General features: G+C 54.5%; 5 protein-coding genes across 5 annotated transcripts; 3 read left to right on the top strand and 2 right to left on the bottom strand.

Moving 5' to 3' along the window:
• Positions 1-1559: 1559 nt before the first annotated feature.
• On the bottom strand, positions 1560-4221 carry F5144DRAFT_347316 (uncharacterized protein). Its single transcript, XM_066784271.1, has 2 exons — positions 3567-4221; positions 1560-3467 (listed from the first exon to the last, which is right to left on the bottom strand). Exons 1-2 carry the CDS (start codon positions 3808-3810, stop codon positions 1699-1701), a joined length of 2013 nt encoding a protein of 670 aa, XP_066639696.1. The 5' UTR covers positions 3811-4221; the 3' UTR covers positions 1560-1698.
• A 766-nt stretch (positions 4222-4987) lies between these two features.
• Positions 4988-6544, top strand: F5144DRAFT_605498 (TIP49 C-terminus-domain-containing protein; the record flags this gene model as incomplete). The annotated part of the gene is made up of 3 exons (XM_066791431.1): positions 4988-4996; positions 5062-5288; positions 5362-6544. 3 exons carry the CDS (start codon positions 4988-4990, stop codon positions 6542-6544), a joined length of 1419 nt encoding a protein of 472 aa, XP_066639695.1.
• Positions 6545-6637: 93 nt separating this feature from the next.
• Positions 6638-8516, bottom strand: F5144DRAFT_347285 (uncharacterized protein). Its single transcript, XM_066784270.1, has one exon. The coding sequence runs from the start codon at positions 8199-8201 to the stop codon at positions 6732-6734; it is 1470 nt and encodes a 489-aa protein (XP_066639694.1). The 5' UTR covers positions 8202-8516; the 3' UTR covers positions 6638-6731.
• Positions 8517-8797: 281 nt separating this feature from the next.
• Positions 8798-10093, top strand: F5144DRAFT_632385 (ubiquitin fusion degradation protein UFD1-domain-containing protein). The gene is made up of 2 exons (XM_066792495.1): positions 8798-9202; positions 9255-10093. The coding sequence occupies exons 1-2, from the start codon at positions 8999-9001 to the stop codon at positions 10050-10052; spliced, it is 1002 nt and encodes a 333-aa protein (XP_066639693.1). The 5' UTR covers positions 8798-8998; the 3' UTR covers positions 10053-10093.
• Positions 10094-10751: 658 nt separating this feature from the next.
• On the top strand, positions 10752-13646 carry F5144DRAFT_582016 (uncharacterized protein). The gene has a single exon (XM_066789464.1). The coding sequence runs from the start codon at positions 10958-10960 to the stop codon at positions 13265-13267; it is 2310 nt and encodes a 769-aa protein (XP_066639692.1). The 5' UTR covers positions 10752-10957; the 3' UTR covers positions 13268-13646.
• The last annotated feature ends 423 nt before the right edge of the window (positions 13647-14069 follow it).

The following is a 14069-nucleotide window of genomic DNA, read 5'->3' as shown; positions in this document are numbered from 1 at the left end:
TCGCGTGGAGAATAAACCATCCGCCCAGTGGCCTCTAGCTCCCTACGGTCTCGTGATTCGAGGCAGAAAAGGTCGTTCGGTCAGCAGGTCACAGAGTCGGTTCGGTGCCTGGACACTTCGCGGTAGTCTGTCGGCCTGCGCAATTAGTACGTGCACGTAGAGCGGAAAAATTCGCCAACCGCGATAATCAACCAGATTTGTCACACGCCGCCGGTAGCCCAATTGATGCATGACGTGAAATCAACGCTATCGGACTCCCAACCGGGGTGGTGTATCACGCACATACCCAGACTAATCGCACGATTCCCACCGCGAACTTTCCTCCAGGTCGCAGCGCGCGCAGCCCAAGGCGGCGGCTAACAACAAAGACTTGCAGCCCGCCTTGCCGCAATGGCAAAATCGCCAAATTTTCCCAGTGTCTATCCCAGCCTCCTAAAAGCGACCGTGTATTTGTCGATAGGACACGAGCGCATCTCTCGGGGTAGAAGAGGCCGTGTCGTGGCGGTGCCCGGAGCCCAGTGCCGCGTCTTTTGGTGCTCACGAGACAATCGGTGGGGTCGAGGATGAGAACAATCGGATTCGAGTCAAGCTGCGATATGCCGCCAGCCGGCTCGTTACTTGGTGGTATCGGTAAGGCACAAGATTCAACGGCGGTGATGTGCAGGGTGGGTGGGTGGTGCGCAGGATGCCGAGGGTGGGATTCCGGGCGCGAACAGTGGAGAGCGACAGGGTGGTGGGAGCTTGGCCTGGGTCTCCGGGCAGGTGGGTCCACGGAGCGGCGGTCGGCCTGGGCTGTACTGTGTATGTATGTACTGTTCAAGATTTCCTTGGCTCAACGACAACTGGCAGCTCGGCCGTTCCACATCCGCTTGCTGGCACGGTCGGGTTGCGGAATCTAGCATTGATGTAGCACAAAGCTTTGTTTCTTTTTATTTCCGCCTGATCGAAACCTGCGAGGCTCTGCCCCTCGCGCCTGATTTGAGGTGCTATCCTGACCGTTCGGGAGAGTATGGAAGACCCACCAAAAACCTTCCATTGTCTTCCTGATGTTAACTACAATGGCGGGAACCTGCAGCCTTACCATTGGACTCGGAGCCAGTATTGCATTCGTGGAATGGGTATTCCCCCCCTAACAATGGGAGCAGAAGCGCAGACGCCACGCGCGCTCTTGAACTTGACAAATCGATAGTATCGATTATGCAAAAGCGGGCTGCTTGATAACGGCGCGGTAAATCCGATAGGAGACTTCGAGTTCTTAGATGGGAAATCTCGCGCCTATGGTACCCGAGTTCATGCCCGCTAGGGAACCCAGTGCTACTGACCCCCACGGTTCATCACACCCGAGCCGCCAGCCTAGGCACCACGTGCGTGAGGACACCAATCCTTCTTGGTGGTGTAAATTTACTACACTACAGAACATACCTACCTAGGATAACCTTGCGAAAACAATGTAGAACTTTTACAAGTCAACCCCAACCCCCAACATCTTTCGTAGCCCAAACAAAGCTTAATTACCTAACTCCTCCCCATTAAACTAAGTGTACTTGGAAAGTGTACAGAAAACGGGATACCAAATCTACCAAACAATCAATTCTACAAGCAGCACTGAGGACATTGGCAAACATCCCGACACCAGTTGTGGACCCCAGTTCAGAGTGCTCTTAGGTGCCCGGCAAGCAACCACGTCCGGCCATGCGCCTAGCCAGTCCCGTTCGTCAATGGCACCAGATGGTCGACACCATTGAGGTTTGAATCTACCCTCCTCCGCTTCAGGGCCGGCCGGCCGCTCTCGTCAAGATTCTGCAGCAGCAACTGCTGCATGTTCTCTACTTCAGACGCGTCGAATGGCTTGGCCTCGGAAAAGCTGACAGCCTTGTCTTTGAAATCCTCTATCCGCCCTTCGAGCTCATCGATGCGAGGGCCAAGGGTACCAACCAAGGTTTTCAAAAACTCGATGTCGGCATTGAGTTGACGGGCATTTGGGTAGAAGTGCTCGAGACGTCCGATGATGTGCTCGGCCAGCGACTTGGTGGACAGGTTGTTGAACTGGGAGTCCAACACCATGAACGATTGCCGAAGCATATCGACCTGCTTAATAAGATCTTCGCTAGCGATTTTTGAGACGTCCTCAATGAGTCGGTTGATAGCAACCTTGGTCGCATCAAATTCGGATTTGATCGAGGCAAGGTCTGAGTTGATTGTGTCGAACTCGGCTTTCGCCACCTGACCATGCCCGGTGTCTGGCGCGGGGCTAGAGGTGCTGGTGGCGGCTGCTTCGAGAGCCTTGATTCGCGCCTCGTGTCCTGTTGTAGCCTTCTGTGCCTCGTCCACCAACTGACCCAAATCCTCGCCCATCCCTACCACATATTGTTTCACTTGGGAAAACAACTCTTGCTGCCTGGCGTCGACTTCCTGCTGCGAAATAGTGTGGTCCATCCTACTTTGAAGGCTTGCCACCTTCGCTTGCAGGTCCGGAAAACCGATGGACACTGCCTCGGCCGCGGTATCGAGCGCTTCCGTGTCAAGACTCGAAAGCTTCTCCTCATGCTCTCCAATCTTCCGAGCTTCGTTGTCCACTCGTTGGGTACAGGCCATCAAGTCGTCGCGGAGAGCGACGGTGTCTTGAGTACTCTGAGCGAGCTGCTCGGTAAGCTCGCCCACCCGTTTTAGAAGGCCAGCAATATCAGATTGTAGAGCCGAGCTTTCCTTCCGTACAAGTGCAGAGACCTCAACAGTTGAGATAGCCTCACGGCTCTTCGACTGCTGCTTGTCGAGCTCAGCACGGACTGCGCGGACCTCTTCCTTCACCCCCTCGACCGACTCCTCGTTCATCCTCTTCATACTTTTGATTTCCTTGATTTCCTTCATCCCCTTCGCCATCTCTTTCATGTGCTCCCGAAACTGTTCTTTCATCTGCTCCTTCATCTGTTCCAGCATTTGCTCCTGCAGCTCCGCACGATGTTTGTCAAACTTGGCCTTGGAGTCGTCCCGCACTTGCGAGTACTCAGTCTCAATTTTGTGAAGCTTCGCTTTGAGCTCGGTTATTTCTGCCTGCTGCTTCTTCAATGCTTCTTGTTGATCCGGAGGGATGGTTGGGGTGGTCGCCGTGACCTTGGTCTCAGGCTCAGAGAGGTTTGCGATGGCCCGGGCGATGGCCCGGGCCGTACCGTCTACCACTTCTTGGGCTTTCTGTATTTGCGCATCGAGGGAACGCACACGCTCGGCATACTTGACCCTATGCAGATTTTGTACCTCTGGTACAGAGGGAAATTCCGCATGCTTAATCATTGATTTTTCATACTCCGCTTGCCTTTGCTTGAAAACCTTGTCGAGCGGATCCCGTTCAGCCCTGAGCCTAGCCACGTTAACAACAGCCTCATCGTGTTGTTTGAGCAAGCCAGCAAATTTCTCCCATGAGGTGCTGCTGTCCATAGCAGGGCTCGCTGCGGGTGACTGAGATGTTGACGCTAGCTATGAGTTAGCAAAGTGACATCCTTTTACTTGCAGGAAGATTCAAAAGAGCGGAGATATATCAGAGAAGAAGAGAGAGGAAGAAATGGACCCACCTGTTCTAGTCCCCTGTTCCGATCGGGAAGAATTCACGGCGATTCGGGGTTTGGTGGTCGAGTTCACTGAAGATGTTCCGCGAGGAGACTCGAGTGGATTGCGCCGCTCTCTAACAGACGCGCCTGGCTCCCGCCGGTACCTCTCATCTTTGTAAGGATCTGGGCGGCGGTCCCGAGACTCAGAACCGCGCCGATCCTCGGTGGTAGGACGCCGGGAGTAGGCGTCCGATGATCTGTGCGACATACTCAGGTCCTGTCGTCTGACTGGATTCGGAACAAGCCGTCAATCTGACTCGAAAATTCCGTGCATGCCACGGTTGGGCTAAATGCCGCGGTGTGGCGCGCTTATTGCGGCAGTATCCCGCGCGCCAGGCGCCCGACCGCTAGAAATAACCAGACGTGGTGTACAGAATGGAAGCGGCCCCAGCGCTGGATGAGATATATCGTTATGTGAGGCGTGCGGTGAGCACGCGCGAGCGAGGTAGGTATTCCGCGAGTCGATGTCCTTGCGAAACGAAGCAGATCTTTGCAACGTATCAAAGAAATTTTTGGTCAACGGTGGTGTTGCGCCAGGTCTGCGGGCGGGAAAACGATGATTGCCCCACAGCTCGTGTCGCACGCAGCTTGTGTAAAGGAAGGAGCGGCTTAGGTGGAAATCAGGTAGGCCGCACAGATGTACCAAAATATGGGTTTGATCTCGGTAACTTAAGAACAACCGAAAAGTTCGGAGCAAGATTGACAGTCTAACAGCTGAAGGGGCAGGATGAAAGAAGAAGAAGCAAGCTCTGTTTGAAGTTGGGGTGTGTTGGCTCGTTGGCTCGTCGTCCACTAAGTTGGGAGTTATCGGTTACCAGTGCAATCGATAAGGAAAGGGCGGTCGGTTGGGCTGAAGAGGCGCATATGCTAGCCAATGGCTTTCCGTTTGGGTTGATCCCCCTGCAGGGGAGGGTGTGAAGATTGGGGAAGACGGCAGGCCATGCGTGTTTGTTTTTAAGTACCTTCCATCGTGTGGAGGGCCAGGGGCTCGAGACGTTCTAACCAAACTTATTGGGGCAAGGAGAGCTCGATGAAGGTTGAAGTAGTGTTGGTACCTACATTGCAAGCAAAAGTTGAGTTTAAGTACCTGGAAAATGTCAAAGAGGGGCGGTCCTATGGAAGCGCGCCGATCCGCAGTTCCATTTCCGCAAATATGGAGCTGCAAAGGGAGGCGCGTTCTGGCAGGTTTCGTCGCGTTCTGGGCGTTTCATCCTCAGCCACAGTAAATTCGCCACCGTGGCTGTGGAGGAGCTACAAGGTTCTTCTGCCGTGACCAGAGCTCGGGCTCTACTAGAATCTCTCGGCAGCACAGCCTCGCGACAGAATAGAGCTGGGTCCATCAACGAACACCTCGGACGTGACTGATTCCCACACCGCAATTTAAAATGGCTGCTGTGAGTCCAATAATCCCAAGGTACCACTATCGAAGCATAGCAGAAACTAACATACCCCGATGCAGCCCGTTGTCACGATCTCCGAGAGCAAAGAGCTCCGGGGGCTTAACCTCATCGCAGCGCACTCGCACATTCGTGGGCTAGGTGTCGATGCCGACACGCTAGAGCCCCGAGCAGCGTCGCAAGGGCTGGTTGGGCAGGAGAAGGCCCGAAAAGCGGCTGCGGTTATCTTGGAGATGATCAAGCAGGGCAAGATTGCCGGTCGTGCCGTACTGATTGCTGGTCCTCCCAGGTACGTTGCACCGCCATCGAGAAGCTTGGAGCTTGTCGTGTCGTGAGTTAACCCGTGTTTGGCAAATTTACAGTACCGGAAAGACCGCGATTGCCATGGGGATGGCTCAATCTCTGGGCCCCGATGTGCCCTTCACCACGCTCGCCGCATCCGAAATCTTCTCCCTGGAAATGTCCAAGACCGAGGCCCTCACACAAGCTTTCCGGAAGTCGATTGGCGTAAGGATCAAGGAGGAGAGCGAAATAATGGAGGGTGAGGTGGTGGAGATTCAAATTGATCGAAGCGTGACGGGCGGTGCCAAGCAAGGCAAGCTCACCATCAAGACGACCGATATGGAAGCCATATACGACATGGGAAGCAAGATGATTGATGCCATGACCAAGGAGCGTGTGATGGCTGGCGACATTATTTCCATCGACAAATCATCGGGGAAAATCACCAAACTTGGCAGGTCCTATGCCCGGTCCCGCGACTACGATGCGATGGGTGTCGATACCAAGTTCCTGCAATGCCCCGACGGCGAGTTGCAAAAGCGCAAAGAGGTCGTACACACGGTTTCGCTGCACGAGATTGATGTCATCAACTCGCGCACTCAAGGCTTCTTGGCTCTGTTCTCGGGCGACACGGGCGAAATCCGGAGCGAGATTCGGGACCAAATCAACACCAAAGTCGCCGAGTGGAAGGAGGAAGGCAAGGCAGAGATTGTTCCGGGCGTCCTCTTTATTGACGAGGTCCACATGCTCGATATTGAGTGCTTCTCTTACGTCAACCGCGCCCTCGAGTCCGACTTGGCCCCAATCGTCATCATGGCCAGCAACCGAGGCCACTCCCGTATTCGGGGCACCGATTACAAGAGCCCGCACGGCCTGCCCCTCGATTTCCTCGACCGCGTTGCGATTATCAACACTCACTCTTACACTGGTGACGAGCTTCGTCAGATCCTATCGATCCGTGCGCAGGAGGAAGAGGTTGACCTCACCCCAGATGCTCTTGCACTGCTTACCAAGATTGGTCAAGAGGCAGGGCTCCGCTACGCAAGCAACCTGATTACCACGTCTCAGCTCATCTGCGCGAAGAGGCGCGCGAAGCAGGTCGTCGTAGAGGATGTACAACGGAGTTTTAAATTGTTCTACGACCCTGCCAGGAGCGTCGGGTTTGTAGCCGAGTCAGAAAAGCGGCTGATAGGCGATGACGGTGCCGTTGACTTTGTCGTAAAGTCCAACGGTACTGCGGGCGAGACGATGGATACGAGCTAAATTCGGGGAAGGGCAATATTCGATTTGCAGGCGTTTTAGGAAGGGGGCAAAACTGTTTGGTTCATTGGGGTCTGGCGGACTTTGATATCATGTGGTGTAATGATTTGGAGTGGTGCGGAAAGAGATTCACAGCCAGCGAACCTGCACCCGCTTGTCTTCTCAACACTGCTGCCTCTTCATCGATGTATTACACAAACGTAGCAACCCTCGTCCATCCACCCTCTCCTCCTGCTAACCGAAATTCGACCCCCTCGCCAAAATAGCCAGCATCTTGCCATGCCTTCATAGTTGGACCGTCAAAGGGGCCTTGTTTGGCAGCATCGTCCCGCCCGTCTGTCCAGCGGAACTCCCACAGTTTATCCTCCCCTATTCCTCCACCACCTTCGGTCTCGTCTGGTTCCGGTGGCTCCACCCAAGCTTCCCCAGTCTCATTGCGATACTCTCGTATGAGTCGCTCCCGTTCCCTATCATAAATATTGGGGTAGTCTCTCTGCATCAACTTGTCTGCTGCGTCGGCAATAGCATTGATTGCGTCCTTGATCTTGGCCTGCTTCGGATCTTCGGGCCCCTTTTCAGAATCCACATCCATGGCATCCCCTCCCTCGCCGCCGTTGCTCTTTGTCTTCGCCTTCTTCTGTTTCCATTTGGGTATTTTCTTGGACTTGTTGTTACTTGTCTGGCTCTTCCTAAGCCTCGCCAGAGCATCCAAAGCCGTCTCGCCCGGTTCTAGCCGGATGATGAGCTCTTTGAACAAGTCGCCCGTCAACAAGCTGTCGTTCTCGCGCTGCTGCTTCCGCAGTTCAGCTTCGCGCTTATCGTGGGCCGCGGCGGCCTTCTTCATCTCCTTTTTGCTGATACCCTCCAGCCAGCGGTCGTGCACTGCGTCTGCGTCGGCCGCCTTCCGGACGAAATTACCTGCTTCGTCGAACGCACCGTCTTCCTGCTCCTCCCGCATGTTGAAGGCGTCGATCTTGGGCGCGTGCTTCTTGAGGCCGCCGAGGCCGACCTCTTCGTCCACGCCTTCTTCAGCGATGGCGAGCGCGACAACTTCTTCGTCATCGTCGTCGTCGTCTTCCTCATCATTATCCGGATTTCCGTCTATCCGTACTGTACCGCCACTCTTGCTGGTCGTTTCTTGGCCCTCGATCTCCTTGTCCGCGAGAAAACGGACTTGCTTGTCCTTCTTTCCCGATTTGCTGCCGCCCGTCGCAAGGCTGTCGTCAGCGTCGGCATCGCCAAACATGTCCACCTCATCGTCCTCCTCATCGCCACCGCCGGCGCCAGCTTTGGAATTGTAATTGTCCATCACCTCCGCCAGGTCCACATCCTCAGCCTCCTTCCCCTTTTTGCCCCTGGCCTCGGCCCTTGTATTGAATGTCTCATTCTCGGAATCCGAGTCGTAGCCGTCGATATTTACCGCACCGCGCTTTGTCGCCCTTCCGGAAGCGGCAATGACGTCTGCGTCAAGGACATTGTCATTTTCGTCTTCGTCGTCTCGTGCGCTTGGCGCCAGCGCAGATGGGTTGCGGACATCGAATTTGACCTTTTTAGATGTGGGGCCTCCCTCGTCGCCCTCGTCGCGCTCTTCTCCGTGATGAGCTCGTGCGAAAGCCTCTCCGGCCCGTTTTGGGCGCGCAGCCGAAAATCTGGATGACATGACGCCGTGATGAACCCGTGAGGCGATATTGCCCGGGACGACAATGGAGGCAAGGTGAACAGTTTAAATATGCTAGGATGTGACCAAGGAGCTTGGACGTGCTCGAGGACAGGCTGTGGCTGGAGGCACTGGCCTCCAGCCACGGTACCCCTTCAACACGTAAAAAATACGGACCTGCATCAACGTCAAATAAAACACATTGTTTTTGATATCATAGCGATTAAAGTTATCCCACCTGAACACCTTGCTGTCGGGCTTACAGATTAGTGTGGTATACTGTAGCTTGGGTAGGTAAGTTACAGTGGGTGCATCTCGTGCTCATGGGTACCTACCCAAGCAGCCGAGCTCGCGCCACAGCCTAGGTACCTGAAACACTGTATGTACACTGGAAGAACCCCGCACAGTGCATTGCATACATGGCCGCTAGCAGCATGTGGATGCTTCGCCTATGTCATCCTCTGTTGCCTTCCACACTGCGTTACCTAACAAACCAAACCACACAGTTCCGATCAAGCACAGAATTTGAGGAATAAAACATTACCTTATTGATATCTAACCTTTCTTCTCCTATTTTCAACCTTCCACATCCTCGACCAACCCCGAATAAACCCCGTACCACACCTGACCCGTGGTTCGGAAACATGGTGAGTTGAACCCCGCGTTTGGCGATTCGTAGCTCGTGCAAGATCGCCTTGTTTAACCCACGCGCGCAGTTTAACCCTACCGACTATCGTGGGAACCTTCGGGCTCCTCGCGCGCAACGTTTCGATGAATACTACCGGTGTTACCCCCTGATCATGGCCCCCGGCGCTGAGCGCCCCGATCTCAACTACGGATCCAAAATCTTTCTCCCACCATCCGCCTTGGATAAGGTGTCAAGAATGCACGTTCAATGGCCTATCATGCTAGAACTGATTAACGGGGCGGCGGGGGGCAAACACACACATGCAGGTGTGCTCGAGTTCGTAGCGGAGGAGGGCAGGGCTTACATTCCGCAATGGGTATGTCGGATGTTCCCTTCTAGCTCCGGCCAGGGGTATTGACGGTTCGCAGATGATGCAATCACTCCAGCTTGATGTGGGCGACATGATCCAGGTCAAGACCACCTCCCTCGAGCTTGCCAAGCTAGTCAAGCTACAACCACAGTCCGTTAACTTTCTCGAAATCACCGATCCGCGCGCCGTCCTCGAAAAAGCCTTCCGCAACTTCGCGGCTCTAACCAAAGGCGACGTCTTCAACTTCGAATACAACGACGAGATCTACGACATGGCCGTTCTAGATGTAAAACCTGAGACTGCTAGGATGGGCGTCAGCATGATCGAGACGGATGTAAGCGTCGACTTTGCACCGCCAGTCGGCTACGTCGAGCCGGAGAGAGCGCCGCGTGGCAGCGGCACCAGCACGCCCCGCAGTGCAAGAGGTGCAGGTGGTGGTGTGCCTCCCGGAGGCTTACTCTACAACCAAGGTACCATGGCCCAAGCAATCAATTATGACTCGATCGCGCCAGGTTCAGCGGCATCTTTGGCAGGGAACTTTACGGGAGAGGGACAGCGGTTGAGCTCCAAGAAGGGCGGCAAGGCTCCGACGCCGAAGCCCGCAACCCCCGTGGCTGGCACGTCAAGCTCAGCCAAGGAAGCCACGGTACCCATACGGCGAAGCAACGGCCCGGCGCCCCTGCGTCTCCCCCCTGGCAAACTCTTCCTGGGGTACGAAGTCAAGCCGGTCAAGACGGCTGAGGATAAGGAGAGGGAGGCTGCGAACGCAAAGCAGCCCCACTTTGCAGGCCAAGGCCAGACGTTGAGGGAAACCGCTAAGAAAAAGAGTGACAGTGACGACAAGGCTGGGAAATAGGTGCACGGAGTAGAGACGTTGAGGGAGGGGGGGGTGGAGGCTGCATTGGAGTCACAAGTTACATGTACTAGACCGGGGGAGTACCCTTCTAATAGCCATTTTGATTGGCGTCAAGTAGATTGGCCTGAGGACTTCAACAAATCTATGGCAATGGCCAGAAAGTCGAACGAGACATAGAAAACTCCAGAGTTAATGCTGGGCAGTGAGATGTTTAGGACTTGTCAGATCTCAGGAAGCCACGTTTAGGCACCTAAGTAACTTTCTATTCACATAGACACTGCAGAGCACGACAAGGGGTGAGATTTGAGATAGGACTACCCTATTCTAAGTGACCAAGGTCGCCAACGTTAAAGTCCGCGTAACGAGCTCCATTGTGGTTTTCAAGGTGCGTCCAGCTCTGGTCTAGCATCGAGGATGTCCCGTGGAGAACACCCAAGGTGCCAGCCCGGGCATCATTCGTCCCTAGCCTACAGCAATTCCGACTTCTACCAACGTTCTGGCAATCCCCATCCACATCATCTCCGGAGCGATGCCAAAAATGATATCACGTTTAGCTGCTTGGTGTCGCTGTCCTCTGCCCCAGCATCTGCGGGTCCACGTACTGTGCGAATGGACCGTGCCTTGGCAGTTACCTTACTGTAAAGCCCCGCAACCTTTGCCACGGGCCTGAAGCTCAGTTTCTTCAGCTGCTGGTGCGCCCCGCGCCAGAAGCAACTAAAAAACAAGCAATTGGTCAACCGGCAGACGAGCCACCATTCCATCAATTCCATCTCTCATCAACCCATTTCGAATTGTCTGTCCACCGCTTTATCAATTTGCCTCGTGCTCGGAACCTGTGGGGTGAAGCTTTGGGAAGCGCAGCTGTAATTTCCGATACCGCGACAATCACATCCATCAAATCGATCATGAAGAAACCCGCTGGCAATGCGGCGGGTTCCGTACCCGCTGCATCGGCAGCGACAACTCGCAATTTACGGCCGCGCCAAGCGTCCGGCGCTCCGGAACCCCCGGCGGGTGGCCGAGTGACAAGGAGCTCGGCTGCGCTTCCTAGCACGGCTTCAACCAACGAGAATCCCGCGGTGCCACAACCTCCACCGCCCAGTACCCCAACAAAGTCGCACAAGCGCCCCGGATCGCCGGCCGCGATAGCAAGCCGACCAAAACGGACCCGCCACTCCCCTCATAAGCCGGGGTTTTATGGAGAAGATAGCGATAGCGATAGCGGGGACGAAGTTGAGAACCCTCCTAATCCGGATGTGGAGCAGAAAGCGCGCACCCGTCAACAACGTCAAGCTTCCCGGGTCTTCAGGCCCGTAAAACAGACAACCTCAGCTCGGACAACAAAGAACCAATGCCAAGTCGTCCCTATCAATTATCTTGCGCCCGAGAAAGGCAAAGGTGTGATTGAGGATGACAATACCCCGGACTGGGCCAGCTTGCCTTACATGATCTTGACCCAAATTTTCGAATATGCCGCCGCGCCGGTCACCGACACCCATCACGCCCGATGGCTGGCGGCAACCAGCGGCGTCTGCCGTGCATTTGCAGAGCCGGCCCTGACGGCCCTCTACCAGGCACCTCCGTTGCTGAGCCGGCCGATGGCACATGGACTCGTTTCGCTCTTGTCGAAAGACCCATCCACCACGCTATTCAACTACAGGCCGAAAGTGAAAGAACTCTGGATTGATGTCGAGCAGATTGCCTCGAAGACGTTCAGGGGCCAACTGCTCGACCTCAAGTCCTTAGTCAACAAACTACCCCGTTTACAACAAATTCAGTTCTTTCACCAAAAAGACGACGCCCCTTACCGGTCGCTAGATGGCAGCTTACGTTGGCACTACCCTTCCGCCCTTTTTGAGGCTCTCAACGGATCGCAAGCCTCAGCAGAGGGAGCGCACATGGTGAGCCCTACGCGGCTTCTTGGTTGGCAGTGGAATCGGCGGCTGATGGGGCCGGGTCTTGACCTCGCCGCTGTCAAGGCGCTTCACGAAACACCAGCGTTTTCGAGTCTAATAAAAATATCGTTCGTCAATTATCAGGTTCCTTCGCTTCACGCGAAAGCAACTGATGACAACGATGAGCTGATCGCCAGGGATGGAGCCTTCATTCAAAGCATGGCTGACGCAATCACCGCTCTACCAAATCTTAAGCACCTCACTATCGAGTCATCCACTGCGGCCAACGACCAGTTATTGCGACTTCTTCCCAAAGAGCTCGAGACTCTGGGGCTTATCAATTGCTGGGACGTTGATGGCAACGATTTCACAGCTTATCTCCTAACGAACGGGCACCAGCTGAAGCGCCTCATTCTGCACCATAACCAGTCGTTAGGTCTCTCTTTCCTCCCAGTTCTAGGAGCAGCCTGCCCAAACTTGCAAGTCCTGTCCATGGACTTCAAAACTTTCCAACATCATGAGTTCTACCGCGATTCGGACCCGAGTTACGATCAATTGCTCACCAAAGACCAGGTCCCGGCGTGGCCCGAAGCATTGGAGGCGCTCCAACTCCTGAACATGAAAAAGTGGTCCGCGGATGCAGCCGAGACGTTGCTCCAGTCACTTACCGACAGTGCCTCGAAGCTGTTGAAGCTCCGCCACTTGGAACTGAAAGCTATGTTGAGCATCCCTATCCTGGAACGCTCAAGGCTCCGTAACAAGTGGGAGCGCAAGCTACGATACATTTTCCTGCGCGAGAACCAAGACCCCGCACCTTTGTTCTCTTTGCGAAATCCAGCACAGCCACCCGACACGGAGGAGGTCAAACGCGCCTCGAAAAAGTCGAGCAAGTCTACTCGCGCCTTGCTCGCCGAATACCCCTCGCGCCGGAGTGACCGACTCAAACGATCGAACTCTCCCTCCCCCTCCAGCAGTATTGGCGCTGGACGGAGTCTTCGAAATGGGCTTGGCCGGCCGTTGTATGCTGAGGCTGATACGGATGAGGACGAAGACGAGGAGGAGGACGATGAAGCAGAGGGGGGCCAGGGCGCGGACGAGTCCGGCTCAAGCAGTCGGCTTGAATCTCCGGCATCGTCACTTGGGACCGAAGTATCCTTCCGCCAGGGTATGTGTGAGAAGGTTGAGATCCAACTGGATAACCAGAAGTCGGTTGAGACCACACTCACCATGGACGATTTCCTGGATAGTGAGAACGATGATCTGTCGGATGACGATTGGGTCGGCCAGGATGATGACGAGGATACCGGGTATGCTTGGTAGAAGAAGTTGCATTTTTGACGTTTCCTTTTCTCGTATATTCGTTGTATATTTCTTCATGGGTGGTGCATTCGCATGATGTCAGGCTGAGCGGTGGGACTCAAGCTTGTATTGGTGGCGTTGGGTTGCTTTGCTTCGACTTGCTTGTATTTCTTGTCCATGCATGACAAGGGCCGGGCCTGGGGGATGACCATGGCGTAGGGTAAAGTTGGCACTGGATTGGGTGGTTTTGTTTAACACGTCTGCTTGATGGGGTAGTCGACATTTTGGGCGTTTAAAAAATTGCTTTAGCTGGCTGTATTTATCTACGACTTGCTACCTCGAGCTTGGGAGAAACTTCACCGAGGCCTCTTTATATAAAAAATTGACAGCGTTCTTAACGGCTGAGTTCTCTGTCTGGTGATATCTGCGTCCATTTTACACAGTTTATGCTCTCCTTATTCCGGCCACGGCAACCCAGGTACATTACCTCCCCATCGTCATCAAGCCGTGACAAAACTGACAGACAAAATTAAGAACGTTAATCTCAGGTAGTGCCCTATTACACTAGTGTATAATCACAGCCACTCCGATCACCTACCTACCTGGTGTTGCAAGCATCTGGACAGCAGAGAACCTGTTACATGGCCGGGCCGAGGGAAGCCAGAGAGAAAGACAGACAAGGTTAGGTTGCGCTCACCGATGATAATCGGCGGAATAGAGCAACGTCTGCCACTTGGCTAGGTAGTTAACCCACGCTGGTCCCATGATGCTCACCAAGGTTTATTACGCGCGATGGAACTTTGCCGCTTCCAGCCTTTTGTGA

This window comes from Chaetomium tenue (genome assembly GCF_020726465.1).
Source record: "Chaetomium tenue strain MPI-SDFR-AT-0079 chromosome Unknown F5144scaffold_6, whole genome shotgun sequence".
In the NCBI taxonomy this organism is placed as follows: domain Eukaryota; kingdom Fungi; phylum Ascomycota; class Sordariomycetes; order Sordariales; family Chaetomiaceae; genus Chaetomium; species Chaetomium tenue.
The sequence above is the reverse complement of the archived record's forward strand: the minus strand, read 5'-3'. Positions and strand labels throughout refer to the sequence as shown.